At 44.2% G+C, this 18,831-nt stretch overlaps 1 protein-coding gene across 3 annotated transcripts; it reads right to left on the bottom strand.

Annotated features, from left to right (window-relative positions):
• Nucleotides 1-186: 186 nt before the first annotated feature.
• On the bottom strand, nt 187-11,966 carry LOC112247939 (DAP3-binding cell death enhancer 1). 3 transcript variants are annotated; one of them, XM_024416755.2, is made up of 11 exons: nt 11,555-11,966; nt 10,438-10,555; nt 4,877-4,976; nt 4,638-4,785; nt 4,249-4,464; nt 2,651-2,718; nt 2,337-2,555; nt 2,036-2,197; nt 1,817-1,909; nt 1,545-1,698; nt 187-1,397 (listed from the first exon to the last, which is right to left on the bottom strand). In XM_024416755.2, the coding sequence occupies exons 1-11, from the start codon at nt 11,583-11,585 to the stop codon at nt 1,171-1,173; spliced, it is 1,536 nt and encodes a 511-aa protein (XP_024272523.1). In that variant the 5' UTR covers nt 11,586-11,966; the 3' UTR covers nt 187-1,170. The 3 variants fall into 3 exon arrangements, with proteins under 3 accessions (XP_024272523.1, XP_024272522.1, XP_024272524.1); XM_024416754.2 differs by having other exon boundaries at nt 2,651-2,736; nt 11,555-11,959; XM_024416756.2 differs by lacking the exons at nt 10,438-10,555; nt 11,555-11,966 and adding an exon at nt 8,954-9,060 and having other exon boundaries at nt 2,651-2,736.
• Between the last annotated feature and the right edge of the window lie 6,865 nt (nt 11,967-18,831).

Raw genomic sequence — 18,831 nt, forward strand, 5'->3', positions numbered from 1 at the left:
GACCTTCAACTGTTGCAGTGCCACAGGCGATTGTCTAACTAGACACAGATGACAGTATAGTCCAATAGACCTGTAGCTCCTTTTCCCTTGGTGCAATGACAAAGACAATGTCAATTAATAGTTTGACACAATGTACAATTTCACAAATATTCCAATACATTTTCTGTTAATATCAGTGACACAGGCCCAGTGGTAGAAAATAGCTTTATTTTGTTATTGGTGTTAGACACCTTGTGCGTTCCACAACAGTAGTGCTTCTAAAGCATAGAAAATATACATGACCTACATTATCCACCACTACCAAAAAGTGATTTCTGTTTTCCCCATTCTTCAGCTGGATACCATGGGTAGACAAGAACAGTTTACACATGCAAAGACAACTGAAATAGTCTGCTATTTCAGTTAAGATGAAGTCACATAAAGGGTCAAGTAAATACAAGGGATCCTGTACTGACAATGACTTAGTAAGGCACACATTTTATTACAATACCATCTTTCTATCCATAGGGCAGCTTGTTGTACAAAAACTGGCCAAGATTGTGCCACGAGAAGATTTTGTAGGAACAATACTAAAGTAACTAGTCACACTCCAGAGCTTTTGTAGAATTTCAGCCAGTAGTTTTTAAAGTAGCGCTCACAGGCCAAAATGGGTCCCTGAAAATTGTGTAATGTCATCCATATGATGTTGTCCTGCAAACATTTTTTGTCTTCAATTCGTACAATATGATACAAATTTGTAAGTGCTTAAGATCCCAGACTGCGTCTTTAAGTAAGCTAACAGGTAAAGCCATACAAAACCTTTGACATGTCTACCTTTCAGATGTATCGCATCTCCCGTACTTATACACATTCCTCAACAAATTGACCTGTGGTCAAATACACACAAATATACAAATCTAGATAGAAGTGCTGAGAGGGACATTAAATACTGGGTTGTGTCAGTAAGGTTAAACATCTGACCATGATATCCCTCTTCAACCTTATGGTATAGATTACCAACTGAACTACAGAGGACCAATGTGGTTGAGTATGGTGCTTACAATGCAAGGATAGTGGGTTCGATTCCCAGGACCACCTGTATGTAAAATGTATGCACATATGACTAAGTGGCTTTGGATAGAGATGTCTGCTGAAAGGCATATATTATATTATTCATGATTGTGGTGCCAACTATCCCGCTCCTATAGTCCACCTCACGGCGTTCCCCTCAGAGCTGGGGGTGAGAGGGCAGAGGGAGGACAGGATGGGTGGGGGGCCCATACTCCCTGTGCTCCAGGAGTGGGGGAGGGTGGGGTGACTGGAGGGAGGGACAGGGGAGGTGAGGGTGGAGAGAGTTCCACGCAGACGGTCAGCAACGGAGAAACATGGAGAAGAACGGATAGGGCGCAGGACGGCATCTTATAGAGGGAGAGAGAAGAAGATGGTTATAATATAGGACTAAGGCCATTTCTGTATTTAATTCAGATGTGTAAATAACATGAACCAGTGCAAATAGGCTTAAGTATAGATCTGAATTGTGCGCGTGTCTTGGACTGTGTCCTTACCCTCCAGTCCAAAGGGCGGCGCCAGTAAGGTCTTGGCCTGGCTGTTTCCTGCCTGGGCTGCCCTCTGATAGAAACCAACTGCTGTTCTGAAGCACTGGGACACCCCGAACCCACTCGCATAACACTGACCCAGGAACAGCAGGGCATCTCTGTCCTACACACAGACAGAGAAACACACATCATCACATCACACTGAACTGAGACCAGGTTACGATTGAGACCGTGGGCTATAATTACAGTTGTATAGTTTAAGTGCAGTGGAAGTCACTCACTCCGCTCTCCGCTGCCATCTTCAGGTAGTGCACTGACTTAAGGCCATCTCTGACTGGCTCCTGTGAGAACAGAGACCCCAGGTACACTTGAGCCTGAGAGAGAGAAAGAGAGAGGAATGGAAGAAAGTTCAAAGAAAAAGACTTAGAAAAATACCAATGTTCTTTTTTAGGCAACGTCTCACACTCGCTACACATAAAACACACTCCCTCACTCCTCACCTCTCTCAGCCCAGCTGAGGCAGCCTGTTGCAGAAGGCCGATGGCTGTATCCAGGTCCTGATGTGTGCTCTGCTGCCCTCTGCTGTTCAGAAGGAGTTTGGCACAGCGGTACTGAGCCTGACTGTGACCCCCTGTCGCTGCCTGGCTGTAGAAATCAAGAGCCTATACAGGGAACATGAAGAGGGGAGTCACAAGACAGGAATTGTGTAATTGATTGTGTGAGTTTCACTGTGTGTGTGCGCGTGCTTGGATGTGACTGTGTGAGTTTGACTGCATGTGAGACTGAGTGCGTGTTTCTTACCTTCTCCTTGTCTTTGCATACACCCCTGCCTTTCTCGTAGCAGACTCCAGTGTTGAACTGGGCCTTGCTGTAACCCTGTTTTGCAGAGGCCAGGAAACAGGAGAAGGCTGCCTCATAGTCCCCAGTCTGAGCACTCTTCAGACCGATGATGTTGAGGACTACAGGAACACTGGAGTCGGCCACCTGTTGGAGGTTCTGGGTCGCCCCCGCCAGGGCGTCCTGAGAAACACAGAGGGCAAAGGTCAGGGTCAAAGGTCATCAACAGGAGACCGGCAGCTTCACCATCAGAGGAATGAATCAGCCTAAAAACTCACCTGGTCATTCTGCTGCCCAGGCTGTTCCCTGTCTCTGGTTCTGTGGTTGTCTTCAGGCTGGGAGGACTCTGAAAAGGATGACTCCTCTGTAACATGGAAAGATACAAAAATAATCATCCCCTCTGCAGCGCCCGCTCTAGCTGGCTTTCTGTCCGACTTTCACCTGCTACCGCAAGAACTGGTCCCGAACCTAACCGCAGTACCGCAATGTTACTTTAGAAGTATGTGATGAAACTCGCTTGCCAGCCATGGTTCCAGCAATTTCGCTGCCTATAGGAAACTTGAAATGCGCAAAAATAATCTAATAGGTTAAATGAGCAGATTCTCGTGTGGCCCATTATTAGGCTATCAGGCAATATGCCAGACGTATTTTGAAGAGAGCAGAGTTGCAGAGACAGCTTTGAGCTACGCGTTATAGCCTACCTTTTAGAGGAGTGGGACGATTTTCAGACAGACAAATATGGGTGATCAAAATGCATTTCTAGGCAAAGCAGTAAACTACAGCCTAATCATATTTAAGAAGTTAATTTCCTCAGAAAGGTAGCTGCCCTCTACATAGAATATAGCCTACTAGTTTAAGTGAGACCACATGAGCACCTGATCTCAGGTACAGCTAATGAACTTGAAGCAGCCTGAATGATGAGGGGACACTTGAGCTACCTTTTGCATATAGGATATAACCAACCTTCCAGGAGGGGAACGATTTCCAGGCAAAGACAAACGGCTAATTAATATTTATTGATAAGGGGAAAAGGTGCAACTCTCTCCATGGTATGCACGTTTAGCACATTTTCCGTTTCAACGCTGATCACGTCTCGATTGCACCTCCCCTCACGATGGTTGAGCACCCTCCACTTTTTTTTCCCCCATTGTCAATATTTATTTATTTCCAGACCCTGTCGTGAACTATAGCCTAATCATATTGAAGTTTGTCCTTTGAAAGATGAGCGCCACATGATTCTCTGCCCATATATAGGCAGCCTACTCTGTCATTGACGCCACATACTATAGGCACACGTGACCTGGAGCGCCCAGCTACTGAACTTGAAGCAGCGAATACTTAGTGTGAATAATGTGACAGAGGTGCTTGTAATACAATAGGCAGGCTAACGCATACAAAGTAAAAACATGACCGTTTCCAAATTATCTGCGGGACTCCAAATATAAATTCATCCCAAAGTTGCCTGTCTGATCGCCCCCGCACGCAGCATGAGAAATGCAGACCGCGCCGCAATGATCTCTGCCGGGACCTGTAGGTCCCACGGTCATTCCACGGGAATGCAGCCCTCTACTATGGGGCGGCAGGGTAGAGCGTTGGACTAGTAACCAAAAGGTTGCAAGTTCAAATCCCCCAGCTGACATGGTACAAATCTGTTGTTCTGCCCCTGAACAGGCAGTTAACCCACTGTTCCTAGGCAGTCATTGAAAATAAGAATTTGTTCTTGACTGACTTGCCTAGTTAAATAAAGGTCAAATAAAATACTATGTTGCTTTGTCATGTAGTCTGGTAGGCATGGATTTGTGAAAAGCATGATGTAAGATAAATATTGTTACCCTGACCAAACACTTAACATGTAAAGGTAGAATGTGAGACTGACCCGTTCCAGAGGAGCCGTGACTCAGAGTTGCCCTCTTGTGGTCAGAGAGGTGACTGTCAGCAGTTAGATGGTCTTCATGAAACTGGTAAGGGCTGCTGTAGCTGCTCCTGGGACAGCTGTGCTCCTGGCTCTGGGGCTGGCTCGGGACCTGCTGGCTCTGTCTCTGGGGCAGACAGTACACACTCCTCCCTCTGGGCAGCACGTCACGGCGAGATACTGGACAAACACAGTAGGAAGGAGATCAGACTCATTCTGCATTCATGTACTACCAGAAAGCTTTGAAATTGAGCAGAGAAATGAGCTTCAGAGTTCCCTCGTCTGAATGTCACGGCTCAATATCCTTTACAGGATGAATTGCTTGGGATTATATTGTGTGTGGTGGGACTCACTTCGCTCCAGTAGGACGCGGTAGCCACACTTCTGCAGGGTTCCCTGGATGGCCAGGCATCCTGTGTTGGGGTTCTGGTTGGGGTCACTCCCAGAGAACTGAGAGTGGATCCTCCTACAGATCTGCATCAACAGCACCGCAGCTGCCCCCTTAACAGAGAGATCACAGGTCATTGTTTTTCTCCCCAAGTGTACCATGTGCTTTATATTTGCATCTTAATGCGTGAAAAGTAGCCAATACCCAGCCAACTGCATCCAAGGCAGTGTAGCGGGGGAGCCCAGCGTAGCAGAACTGAGAGGTCCTCTTCCTCCTCTTGTCTCCATCGCCCCCTTTCTGAGAGCTAAGAGAGAAACAATGTGATATGAATACGTTGTACATAAACTTGATTGATTTTAGGATCCCCATTAGCGACAGCTTGTCATACCGGGGTCGGACAAAACGGAAAAAAGACATTACAGACAAGACTTCACAATTGACATACATTTTAAAACATGAATATGTAGTGTGTGTGTGTGCGCATCTATTAGTTACATGTCAGTTTCCTTTATCCCCTAGTTACTCTGCTGTATTAAACCATCACGGCAGGCGACTCAATGAGAGAGGGTGGTAATCTCCGTTTCCCCTACCGCACACCAGGAAGTAGAATCAGATTTAAAAACACCTTATGGAACAGCAGGGACTGTGAAGTAACACAAATATATGTACAGACACGTGCATACACAAACACATGATAACATACACACACGTACACATGGATTTGGTGTTGTAGATATGTGGTAGTGGAGTAGGGGCCTGAGGGCACTCAGTGTGTTATGAAATCTGTTATGAATGTATTGTAATGTTTTTAAAATTGTGTAACTGCCTTAATTTTGCTGGACCCCAGGAAGAGTAGCTGCTGCCTTGGCAGGAACTAATGGGGATCCATAATAAATACAAATATATGCACAGTGGAAACAGGCCAGGGCCACAGGATGATGCAACCAGCTGCAAGGCTGGCAGAGGGCCGCAGAGCGCGTCACAGGAGGGGGGACACTATGGAGGTGTGAAGGGAAGAAGATTATTTCCCCCCACCTTTATTTAACCAGGCCAGTTGAGAACAAGTTCACATTTACAACTGCGACCTGGCCAAGACAAAGCAAAGCAACATAAACAACACAGAGTTACACAAACAAAAGTACAGTCAATAACACAATAGAAAAATCTATATACAGTGTGTGCAAATGTAGTAACTTTAGGGAGGCAATAAATAGGCCATAGTGGCGAAATAATTACAATTTAGCATTAACACTGGAGTGATAGATGTGCAGATGATGATGTGCAAGTAGAGATACTGGGGTGCAAAAGAGCAAAAAAATAACAATATGGGGATGAGGTAGTTGGGTGGGTTATTTACAGATGGGCTGTGTACGGGTGCAGTGATTGGTAAGCTGCTCTGACAGCTGATGCTTAAAGTTAGTGAGGGAGATAAGACTCCAGCTTCAGTGATTTTTGCAATTCGTTCCAGTCATTGGCAGCAGAGAACTGGAAGGAAAGGCAACCAAAGTAGGAGTTGGCTTTGGGGATGACCAGTGAAATATACCTGCTGGAGCGCGTGCTACGGGTGGGTGTTGCTATGGTGACCAGTGAGCTGAGATAAGGCGGGGCTTTACCTAACAAAGACTTATAGATGACCTGGAGCCAGTGGGTTTGGCGACGAATGTGAAGTGAGGGCCAGCCAACGAGAGCATACAGGTCGCAGTGGTGGGTAATATATGGGGCTTTGGTGACAAAACAGATGGCACTGTGATAGCCTCCAACACTCTACTCAGCAAATTAAATGTAGTCTGTATTGTAAATGACATCACTGAAGTCAAGGATCGGTAGGTTAGTCAGTTTTACAAGGGTATGTTTAGCAGCATAAGTGAAGAAGGCTTTGTTGCGAAACCGGAAGCCGATTATAGATTTTATTTTGGATTGGAGATGCTTAATGTGAGTCTGGAAGGAGAGTTTACAGTCTAACCAGACACCTAGGTATTTTTAGCTGTCCACATATTCTAAGTCAGAAACGTCCAGAATAGTAGTCGGGTGGGTGGGTGTGGGCAGCGATCGGTTGAAGAGCGTGCATTTAGTTTTACTAGCATTTAAGAGCAGTTGGAAGCCACGGAATGTGTGTTGTATGGCACTGAAGCTCATCTGGAGGTTTGTTAACAGTGTCCAAAGGGCCAGAAGTATACAGAACGGTGTCGTCTGCGTAGAGGTGGATCAGAGAATCACCAGCAGCAAGAGCGACATGATTGATATATACAAAGAAAAGAGTCAGCCCGAGAATTGAACCCTGTGGCACCCCCATAGACTGCCAGAGGTCCAGACAACAGGCCCTCTGATTTGAAACGCTGAACTCTATCTGAGAAGTAATTGATGAACCAGGCGAGTCAGACATTTGAGAAACCAAGGCTGTTGTCTGCCGATAAGAATGCGTTGATTGACAAGAGTCGAAAGCCTTGACCAGGTCAATGAAGACGGCTGCACAGTACAGTCTTTTATTGATGGCGCTTATGATATCGTTTAGGACCTTGAGCGTGGCTGAGGTGCACCCATGACCAGCTCGGAAACCAGATTGCATAGCGGAGAAGATACGGTGGGATTCGAAATGGTCGGTGATCTGTTTGTTAACTTGGCTTTCGAAGACTTTAGAAAGAAAGGGCAGGATAAATATAGGTCTGTAACACTTTGGGTCTAGAGTGTCTCGCCCTTTGAAGAGGGGGATGACCGCGGCAGCTTTCCAATCTTTAGGGATCTCATACGATACGAAAGAGGTTGAACAGGCTAGTAATAGGAGTTGCAACAATTCCGGCAGATAATTTTAGAGAGGGTCCAGATTGTCTAGCCCAGCTGATTTGTAGACGTCCATATTTTGCATCTCTTTCAGAACATCAGCTATCTGGATTTGGGTGAAGGATAAGCAGGGGAGGCTTGGGCAAGTTGCTGAGGAGGGTGCAGAGCTGTTTGCTGGGGTAGGGGGTAGCCAGGTGGAAAGCATAGCCAGCCGTAGAAAAATGCTTCTTGAAATTCTCGATTATCGTAGATTTATCAGTGGTGACAGTGTTTCCGAACCTCAGTGCAGTGGACAGCTGGGAGGAGGTGCTCTTATTCTCCATGGACTTTAGTGTCCCAAAACTTTTAGGAATTTGTGTTACAGGATGAAATTTTCTGTTTAAAAAGCTAGCCTTAGTTTTCCTAACTGTCTGTGTATATTGGTTCCTAACTTCTCTGAAAAGTTGCTTATCGTGGGGGCTATTCGATGCTAATGCAGTACGCCACAGGATGTTTTTGTGCTGGTCAAGGGCAGTCAAGTCTGGAGTGAACCAAGGGCTATATCTGTTCTTAGTTCTTCATTTTTTGATTGGGGCACGCTTATTTATGATGTTGAGGAAAGCACTTTTTAAGAATAACCAGGTGAGGAAAGCACTTTTAAAGAAAGTGGGGGGGGGGTCAAAATCCGTCCAGGATACCCAGGCCAGGCCGATTAGAAAGGCCTGCACGCCTGAAGTGTTTTAGGGAGCGCTTGACAGTGATGAGGGCCGGTCATTTGACCGCGGACCCATTACGGACGCAGGCAATGAAGCAGACTGTCCCCAGTCCATCTGACCGTGCTGCTGCTCCAGTTTCAACTGTTCTGCCTTATTATTATACGACCATGCTGGTCATTTATGAACATTTGAACATCTTGGCCATGTTCTGTTATAATCTCCACCCGGCACAGCCAGAAGAGGACTGGCCACCCCACATAGCCTGGTTCCTCTCTAGGTTTCTTCCTAGGTTTTGGCCTTTCTAGGGAGTTTTTCCTAGCCACCGTGCTTCTACACCTGCATTGCTTGCTGTTTGGAGTTTTAGGCTGGGTTTCTGTACAGCACTTTGAGATATCAGCTGATGTACGAAGGGCTATATAAATAAATTTGATTTGATCGCTGAGATCCTGGTTGAAGACAACAGACGTGTATTTAGAGGGCAGGTTGGTCAGGATGATATCTATGAGGGTGCCCGTGTTTACGGATTTAGGGTTGTACCTGGTAGGTTCCTTGATCATTTGTGTGAGATTAAGGGCATCTAGTGGCATCTAGTTTAGATTGTAGGACAGCCGGGGTGTTAAGCATATCCCAGTTTAGGTCACCTAACAGTACAAACTATGAAGATAGATGGGGGGCAATCAATTCACATATGGGGTCCAGGGCACAGCTGGAGGCTGAAGGGGGTCTATAACAAGCGGAAACAGTGAGAGACTTATTTCTGGAAAGGTGGCTTTTTAAAAGTAGAAGCTCGAACTGTTTGGGCACAGACCTGGATAGCATGACAGAACTCTGCAGACTAACTCCGCCCCCTTTCGCAGTTCATTCTTGATGGAAAATGTTGTAGCTGGGGATGGAAATTTCAGGATTTTTGGTGGCCTTCCTAAGCCAGGATTCAGACACAGCTAGGACATCAGTGTTGGTGGAGTGTGCTAAAGCAGTGAATAAAACAAACATAGGGAGGAGGCTTATGATGTTAACATGCATGAAACCAAGGCTTTTACGGTTAGAGAAGTCAACAACTAATAGCGCCTGGGGAATAGGTGTGGTACTGGAGTCTACAGGGCCTAGGTTAACCTCTACATCACCAGAGGAACAGAGGAGGAGTAGGATAAGGGTACGGCTAAAGGCTATAAGAACTGGTCGTCTAGTGCGTTGGGAACAGAGAATAAAAGGAGTCAATTTCTGGCCGTGGTAGAATAGATTCAGGGCATAATGTACAGATAAGGGTATGGTAGGATGTGAGTACAGTGGAGGTAAACCTAGGCATTGAGTGACAATGCGAGAGGATCCATCTCTGGAGGCACCAGTTAAGCCAGGTGAGGTCTCCGCATGTGTGGGACAAAATAGCTATCTAAGGCAAGGTGATCGGGACTGAGGGCTCTACAGTGAAGTAAAACAATAAGAACTAGCCGAGACAGCAGTAGACAAGGCATATTGACAGAGAGAGGCATAAAGCAGTCACAGGTGTTGATCGGGAGAGTTAAGACAACAATGGGTAAATGGCGATGAATGGGCAGAGCAGGTCAGTTAGGTACATACAGGACCTGAGGTCAAGGCTGGGGGCGACAGATAAAAAACTAAATGAGGTACCGTGTTATTGAAACAGTCCAGGGGGCATCAGCTGTGTAGCCGAGTGATCATAGGGTCCAATGAACAATAGGTGAGTCAGGGAGCCGTTTGGTACTCACTACTACGCTGAGCAAGCGGGAGACATGGCGTTCAGAAAGCTAGCGGGCTGGGGCTAGCAGATGGTTCTTTGGCAACATCGTAACGGAATAGCCTGTTGAGAACACATCGGGTGATTACGTCGGCAGACCAGTCATGATGGATCGGCGGGGCTCTGTGTCGACAATAAAGGGTCCAGGCCAATTGGCAAAAGAGGTATTGTAGCCTTAGAATTAGCTGGTATATGGGCCTAGCTCGAGGCTAGCTCAGAGCTAACTGGTGCCTGCTTCGGGACAGAGGCGTTAGCTAAACTGAGCCACTCATTTGCAGCTAGCTAGCTGCGATGATCCAGTGTAATGATCCAGGGCGGCAGGAATCCGGTGATGTGGTAGAGAGAAGCAGTCCGATATGCTCTGGGTTGATATCGCGCTGTGCAAACTGGCTAGTATTGTCCGAGCTAAGGCTAGCTGGTGTCCGAGCTAAATGTGAAGACCGCTAGCAGTGGCTAACAAAGACTAGTAGCTAGCTAGCACCTGATGGAGGTTCTAGTTATAAGGAATACAAAAAATGAATGAAGGGGTGAGGTACCTGCTGTTGGGAGAGTGACAGCCGGTGGAGAGCAGGGTGGAGGTGTTGATGACCTCATCTTCCACGTGGTGATTCGGAGATAGGCGCAGGGGGGCGGTTCCATGGCACCGGCTCAAAACTGGTGGCAGAGGGGTAAGAGATGGGTTTGTGATTGTGTATAGAAGAAGTTGACCTCATTCAGCAAAGCAGCCAGGTATAGCCTGGAAGATACTGGGCAATTCCACAGTGACAGAATATTGCTGAGACTCAGATTTTTCACTTTAAAATGTCAAACAAAAACCAATGATTGCAAAGTTAAAACAACCCATAACTCTTAACAAGGACTATGTTTAACAAAAATGTCCACTGAAAATTGTACTAAAACACATTTACTTGAAGAGTGCAGATGCAAAAGTTTTGCAATCATTGGTTTTTGTTTGGCATACATTTCAAAGTGAACAATCTGAGTCTCAGCATCATTCTGTTACCATGGAATTTCCCAATTGCTAATACTGTCTACATTTCTGCACGTTACAAACACAGAGAACAAGCATTGTATATGTGATATGCATTATAATAAAAGGAGCTCTAAGTACTTGTTTAGTCTGTGCAGATCAGGTCTTTCTCGTCATAATGATGTTCAAATAAACCACCGTAACATAAGGAGGTGTCACCAAACAGGTTACAGCAGAGGGTGGCTAGTTAGCCAATGTTTTTTTTTTTAGCTAGTCAATGTTATGCAGACACCTCGAATTGTCTGAAACCAAAACAGACTTGATCACAGTTGACAGGGTGGAGGCTGTGGCTAATCAAAACACCCATAAAAACTAACTATAGCTATGTGGAACAGAAACTAGTGTGGCCTAGTTAAGGCATAAACTGTGAATGACCTGCCCCCGTTGTAAAACATTCTAGAACATGAGAGAACTTGCTATCAAGCCTGTCAATGATTCTAGCTGGTGGGCATAATAGTAGTCTTGACAAAATAAAATATTAACGAGCTGGACAATTGCAAATCTAACACATTATTATGACACTTTTATAGACCCATTTAGCAAGCTTCGACGTGAGTGCATAATCAAGGTTAGCTAGCTAATGTTAGTACTGAACAGAACATTGTCAATTATATTTCGCTCACCTCTTCCAACAAAACCTTGTACTCTCCACATGTTTCGTTGTCCTGAAGCTAATTTCAAGATGAATATTTCTACATATTTGTCCTAAATTAGTGTATTTAAAAATTCACTGCGGGAGTATTCTCGCCCCATAAGCACAGGACGAGTACAGTAGCAGTCTAGATACAAAAATAAAGCATGGAACAGTCACGAGTTATTTTGGAAGACGTTCCCCGGCAAGGAACGTCACCCAGAAATAGCACAACGTGACGTGTTGCGGGAAGGTAGCCTTTTGAACGTGTGTATATCCATCGGTCCTTGTCAAATGTGATATTGTACCCCCTAGCCCAAATGACAGTTGTATATTCTTTATATATAACCGTGTTCCCCATGTACTTTTTGTATTGATTTGATGTTAATAAAACATAAAACATAAATACATCAAAGAGTGTTGGGGGAAGGTCCTTTGTGGCTTCACATTGCTGTCGACCGAGTTCTTCTTCGATAAGGTTTAACCGCGGTTGGTATCCATTTTTTTTTTTGCATTACTGCCACCTACTAGACTGGAGTATAACTCCCTTTGCATAAAAATACAACATAAAAATACCCTACCATCTTAACACTACACCCCACCACAAAAAAATAACACCATACTCCACTATTTAAATAGGTTTAGTCCTACTTCAGGCCAACAGCCTGAAAGGATGTGACACCACCACTTATCACACCCTCTAACTCTTCTGTCAGGTCTCGCACACCCAAATACCTCTCTGCAGCTGCCACCACAACCTCAATTTATGGCGACTTACGTTCCATCCCTGCAGTACAGTCGAAAAGCCAATGCTATGAATGATAAAAATCTAATCTTACTGAAACATACAATACCTGTAAAAAAGTTTGGACACACCTACTTATTCAACGTTTTTTTTTAGTGTTTTCTACATTGTAGAATAATAGAGAAGACATTACAACTATGAAATAACACATTAAATCATGTAGTAACCAAAAAAGTGTTAAACAAATATCAATATATTTTATTTTTGAGATTCTTCGAAGTAGCCACCCTTTCCCTTGATGACAGCTTTGCACACTTGACATTCTCTCAACCAGATTAACCTGTAATGCATTTCAATTAACAGGTGTGCCTTGTTAAAAGTTAATTGGTGGAATTTCTTATCCTTCTTAATGCATTTGAGCCAATCAGTTGTGTTGTGACAAGGTAGGGGTGGTATACAGAAGATAGCCAGTATTTGGTAAAAGACCATGTCCATAATATGGCAAGAATAGTATAAATAAGCAAGAGAAACGACAGTCCATCATTACTTTAAGACATGAAGGTCAGTCAATGCAGAACATTTCAAGAACTTTGAACGTTTCTTCGAGTGCAGTCGCAAAAACCATCAAGCACCATGATGAAACTGGCTCTCATGAGGACCACCATAGGAAAGGAAGACCCAGAGTTACCTCTGCTGCAGATGATAAGTTCATTAGAGTTACCAGCCTCAGAAATTGCAGCCCAAATAAATGCTTCACAGAGTTCAAGTAACAGACACATCTCAACATCTACTGTACAGTGGAGACTGCTTGAATCAGGCCTTCGTAGTTGAATTGCTGCAAAGAAACCACTACTAAAGGACACCAATAAGAAGAAGAGACCAAGAAGCACGAGAAATGGACATTAGACCAGTGTAAATCTGTCCTTTGGTCTGATGAGTCCAATTTTTTTTTTTTTTGGTTCCAACCGCCGTGTCTTTGTGAGACGCCGAGTAGGTGAACGGATGATCTCCGCATGTGTGGTTTCCATAGTGAAGAATGGAGGATGAGGTATGATGGTGTGTGGGTGCTTTGTTGTTGACACTGTCTTTGATTTATTTTGAATTCAAGGCACAATTAACCAGCATGGCTGCCTCAGTATTCTACAGTGATGTACCATCTCATCTTGTTTGCGCTTAGTGGGCCTATAATTTTTTTTTCAACAGGACAATGAACCAACACGCATCCAGGCTGTGTAAGGGCTATTTGACCAAGGAGAGTGATGAAGTGCTGCATCAGATGACCTGGCCCCCACAATCACCCGACCTCAACCCAATTGAGATGGTTTGGGATGAGTTAGACTGCAGAGTGAAGGAAAAGCAGCCAACAAGTGCTCAGCATATGTGGGAACTCTTTGAAGACTGTTAGAAAAGCATTCCAGGTGAATCTGGTTGAGAGAATGCTAAGAGTGTGCAAATGTTGGCTACTTTGGAGAATCTAAAATATATTTTGATTTGTTTAACACTTTTTTGGTTTCTACTTCATTCCATATGTGTTATTTCATAGTTTTGATGTCTTCACTATTATTCTACAATGTAGACAATTGTAGAAATAAGGAAAAACCCTTGAATGAGTATGTGTGTCTGGTACTGTATATTGTTGTTGGTTTATCCCTCTGTACTCGTACAGATCTACTACTCACACCACTCCTCTCGGGATCTCTCCCCTTTGACACATTTTCCTCTACTTTCTTCACCTACTCAGCATATGACAACTTCTACACTACTCTAACCCTGAAAACCTCAACCTGCTTCTCTCACATTGGACATGTCTGATCCCCAGCCCCATGGGCCCCACTACAATTACAGTTTTATATATATATATATTTACAATCGCTAGGACCCATTTCTCAATACTTAGGTCACTTTTCAAAACTCTTCACACAGTTCTCCTAACTAACTTTCAGCTTGGCACAGCAGTTCATTTCACGTTCAAAATGCCCTAAAACTACCAAAACACGTCATTCATGTCTCAAATCAACTCGTTCTTCCATAACACTAGCAAAGGTTGTCACCCAACAAGCACACGTTGTCACTCATAAAACAATGACCTAAACAACACTAACAGGTAGCATTACACAATGTTTTCTTGACAAAACAAGAATGACACCTCTCTACTGTTTAGAATTCACTGCAGTATATGTTACAGGAATGTATCAGACATGATGCAATATGCTTCAATATGTTTTATGTCATTGAGTGATTCCAAAATACAATAATTTGTATATTCACCATCTACAGAGACAGTAGCAATACTAGTCAACCCTGTCTTATGCATTTGGCCACAGGTTCTCATCCACGTCACATCTTATGTCATCTTGGGCAATACACCTAGGAAAGAATCTTCTGCAGATATGTCCAGGCATCCAGCATTCATTGCGTCCAGGAGGGACATTTGATCATGTGGATGGTGGTCATAAACCTTCCACCTCCATGAGGAAAATAATTCCTCTATGGTGTTGAGGAATGGAGAGTAAGGAAGGAGGAAAAGTGACACCATCCTGGGATGGGCTGCACGGGAGTGGTGAAATGCCGCACTGTCCCATACAATTACAAACGTTGGCCGATTCTGCAACCCCGTCCTCACCTGGCACAACCCTTCCATAGAGTTCACCCAGGAATGAAATGAGACGCTCGGTGTTGTACGGCCCAATTAGCGGTTTGTATAAAAGCAATGATGAATATGTGTGGTATTTGCCTGGCTTCAATCTCCACGACTCTCTAAAATAAATCCACAAGGCAACATAAAAGTTAGGCTATTATGGTGGTTTACATTATACCTAAAAACATGCCATGGTGTGCCTCTGCCCTGTTTGGTTTTGTTCAACACCAGTTCTGTATTTTATAGTCATCTTACCTGGACTTAATGGTTTCTGAGTTGCTTGACTTGTTCAGAGTCCCTCTCAAAGGGGACAGTGTACAACTGCTTCATCCTGACTTAATGTTGTTTCAGGACTCTAGAAATATTTGTTATGCTTACATTGTCTGCCAACACTCGTCCCGAATCTCTGTGAGTTTTATGCCATTGTTTCTGATGACCATATCAACAATTGCCGTTTCCTGCACAGCAGTGAAAATCCCACCTCTCCCGCCTGTAGGAGGTAACCGTTGGCTCCTAAGCAGAAAACAATTACACACAAGTAGGTTTGGAGGCTTTGCTCAATTTACTTCTGTAATGTGTAGTTCAGTCAGATGCCCTTGCAGAATGCACATCTTACCTGTTGTTTTGCCAGACATTTCTCAGAATAGATGCCACTGTTGAGCGTTGCAGATTTGGCTGCACTCTCAGACCAGCCTCTCTCATTGATAGACCATGATTTATTACATGATCAATTATAGTGGCCCTAATCTCATCTGAGACTAGAGCTCTTGATCTTCCTCTCAGTCTTCATCCACCACGCATACGTACTCCTCTCCCTCTCCCAGCCACTCTTCTTCCTCTGTCAGCCACTCCTCTATCTCTGTCTGGGTCCATGTTTACATTACAGTACAGCATTATTCCTAAGATGTCCCCTTTTGAATAGATGGTAATGTAATTGAAAGACTAACACCTGTGTAGGTGTTCAGCTACAACGGGAATCAGCTGTGGTTGGTCTAATTGTTTTGATAGTATTTCATTTTCTAGATTTGGAATATATTTCCATACGGTATTACTGTAGAAATGTAGCAAATGTATGTCTTATTCAATTTTGTGTTATTTTAGGTTTTGAACATACTTTTAACAGTTTTGAAAAGAGTATGTAAACATGTGCAAATTGGCCTGTAGGTACATAGAGTTTTGGTGGTGGTTGTGTCTGAGTGAGAAAAGAGTTCATGAAAATTAAAAGATGTAGTCATTGAATGCATTTTGTTCCAAAGCAATGAAAAATGATCCCTAGGTTATCTCACATAGACTGATGTTATGCTCACTGTGTGAAGAGTCTTGAAAAAGTGACCTAAGTATTGAGAAATGGGTCCTAGCGATTGTAAAAAAAAAAACTGTAACACATACCACTACTTTCCCCAATGCTACACATTACTTCGTCTCATGCCCTTCCGCACACTTCTCAGACCTAGGAACCTCCCTCCTACACACTGCTGCCACATGCCCATAAGCTTGACACCTGTAGCAACGTAATGTATTCGGCACAAAAGTTTGTACATGACAACTTATATATCGTAACATCAAGACTCAACATCAACATTCAAAAGAACAGACAACGAGTATTCTGTTTCACCACTCATGTTACCCTGTCTGAATGGCACCAAACGATCACAAACACTAGGAATCTTCCCCTTCAGTTGGCCAGCTTTCACATTTACCTTTACCCCAGTAATCACTCCTTTCAATGGTGCCCTTTTCTTGAGAGCAAAACGGTTCACATCTCATGTCCTTATTTGTTTATTGCAAAGCGCCTGCTCCCTCTGACCAGTAGAAACTCAAACAATTATCTCAGGACCCTTTCTGGTTACCCTCGCAGATTCCACAGAACCCAACTCTGTTTTCACATAGCCTGAAACCACAAATGAATCAGCCAAAAGGCAAGGGTCCACTTTCTCCAAACACTTAACTCCTACTGTCACAGTCTCATCTTTATCCTGACCCTCGGTGCAAACCTCGGGCTCCAAGAACTTCACCGCACCTACCACCTCTGATACTTCGACCTCATTCACTTCCATTTCTCCTCCTGTCTTCATCTCACTCCGCTTACATTTTCTACCATTCTTCTTTAACAAACCATCTCCCTTTTTTCTGCCAGTTTTAACTGACTCAAGCTCACCCTCTTCCTCCCTCTCTCCTAGACCTCCTTTGCCTCTCTTTTTCCCTCCAGTCCTCCTCCAGTTTCAAAGTATACATCTCCTTATGATGGTGCTGACAGATATGGTGGCAGCAGGTAGCCTAGTGGTTAGAGTGTTGGGCCAGTAACCAAAAGGTTGCTAGATCAAATCCCCAAGCTGACAAGGTAAACATCTGCTGTTCTTCCCTTGAACAAGGCAGTTAACCCACTAGGCTGTCATTGTAAATAAAGATTGCTTCTTAAACTGACTTGCCTGGTTAAACTTAAAATATGGCAGCTCTGCTTTTAGCTCCAAAGCAACTTTCTCATATTTTGTTTTTGTGTGTGTGTTATTTCTTACATTATTAGCCCAGAATATTTTTTGTGTCATTACATACAGCCAGAAATAACTTTTGGATATCAGAGCAGTGGTAACTCACCAGCATTACAACCAGGAATATGACTTTCCCAAATTGGATCCTTTGTTCGTACCCCCAGGGCATTTGAACTTATTCCAGAGACTGCTCTAAAACACCGCCGGCGGAGAAGAGATATTTGGAGTGGACTTATAGTCCGACTCAGGAGCCGTGCACACCATCCACCACTTCTGAGTATATTACTCGCTAATATTCAGTCTCTGGATAATAAATTAGACGAGCTCAGGGCGAGGATCTCCTTCTAGAGAGACATCATGTATTGTAACATACTCTGTTTCACAGAAACACTCTTGCGATATACTGTCCCCGTCCATACAGCCAGCTAGGTTCTCAGTACATACAGTTGAATTGCGATTCTACTTTGTCTCTATACTGACGCTTAGCTTGTTTGATTGCCCTGCGGAGGGAATAGCTACACAGTTTGTATTCGGTCATGTTTCCGGACACCTTGCCCTGATTAAAAGCAGTGGTTTGCGCTTTCAGTTTCGGGCGAATGCTGCCATCAATCCACGGTTTCCGGTTTAGGAAGGTTTTAATAGTTACTATGGGTATGACATCACCGATGCACTTGCTAATAAACTCGCTCACAGAATCAGTGTATTCGTCGATGTTATTGTTTGACGCAATCCGGAACATATCCCAGTCCACGTGATCGAAGCAATCTTGAAGCGTGGAATCAGATTGGTCGGACCAGCGTTGAACAGACCTGAGTGCGGGAACTTCCTGTTTCAGTCTCTGTCTATAGGCTGGAAGCAACAGAATGGATTCGTGGTCAGCTTTTCCGAAAGGAGGACGGGGGAGGGCCTTACATGCGTCGCGGAAGTTAGAATAACTATGATCCAGGGTTTTACCATCCCTGGTTGCACAATCGATATGCTAATAGAATTTAGGGAGTCTTGTTTTCAGATTAGCCTTGTTAAAATCCCCAGCTACAATGAATGCAGCCTCAGGATATGTACTTTCCAGTTTACATAGAGTCAAATAAATTTAGTTCAGGGCCATTGACGTGTCTGCTTGGGGGGGAATATATGCGGCTGTGATTATAATCGAAGAGAATTCTCTTGGTAGATAATGCGGTCGACATTTGATTTTGAGGAATTGTAAGTCAGGTCAACAAAAGGACTTGAGTTCCTGTATGTTGTTATGATCACACCACGTCTCGTTAATCACAAGGCATACACCACCGCCCCTCTTCTTACCAGAAAGATGCTTGTTTCTGTTGGCGCGATGCGTGAAGAAACCAGGTGGCTGTACCGACTCCAATTGCGTGTCTCGAGTGAGCCATGTTTCCGTG

This window comes from Oncorhynchus tshawytscha, linkage group LG08, assembly GCF_018296145.1.
Source record: "Oncorhynchus tshawytscha isolate Ot180627B linkage group LG08, Otsh_v2.0, whole genome shotgun sequence".
Taxonomy (NCBI): domain Eukaryota; kingdom Metazoa; phylum Chordata; class Actinopteri; order Salmoniformes; family Salmonidae; genus Oncorhynchus; species Oncorhynchus tshawytscha.

Excerpts from the sequence above, each read along its gene's own strand:
- LOC112247939 (XM_024416754.2), bottom strand. The coding sequence starts at position 11,585 with ATGTGGAGAGTACAAGGTTTTGTTGGAAGAG. Across the intron at positions 4,465-4,637 it reads CCGCGTCCTACTGGAGCGAA|TATCTCGCCGTGACGTGCTG; the intron begins GTGAGTCCCACC and ends GTGTTTGTCCAG. Across the intron at positions 2,737-4,248 it reads TCACGGCTCCTCTGGAACGG|AGGAGTCATCCTTTTCAGAG; the intron begins GTCAGTCTCACA and ends TCCATGTTACAG.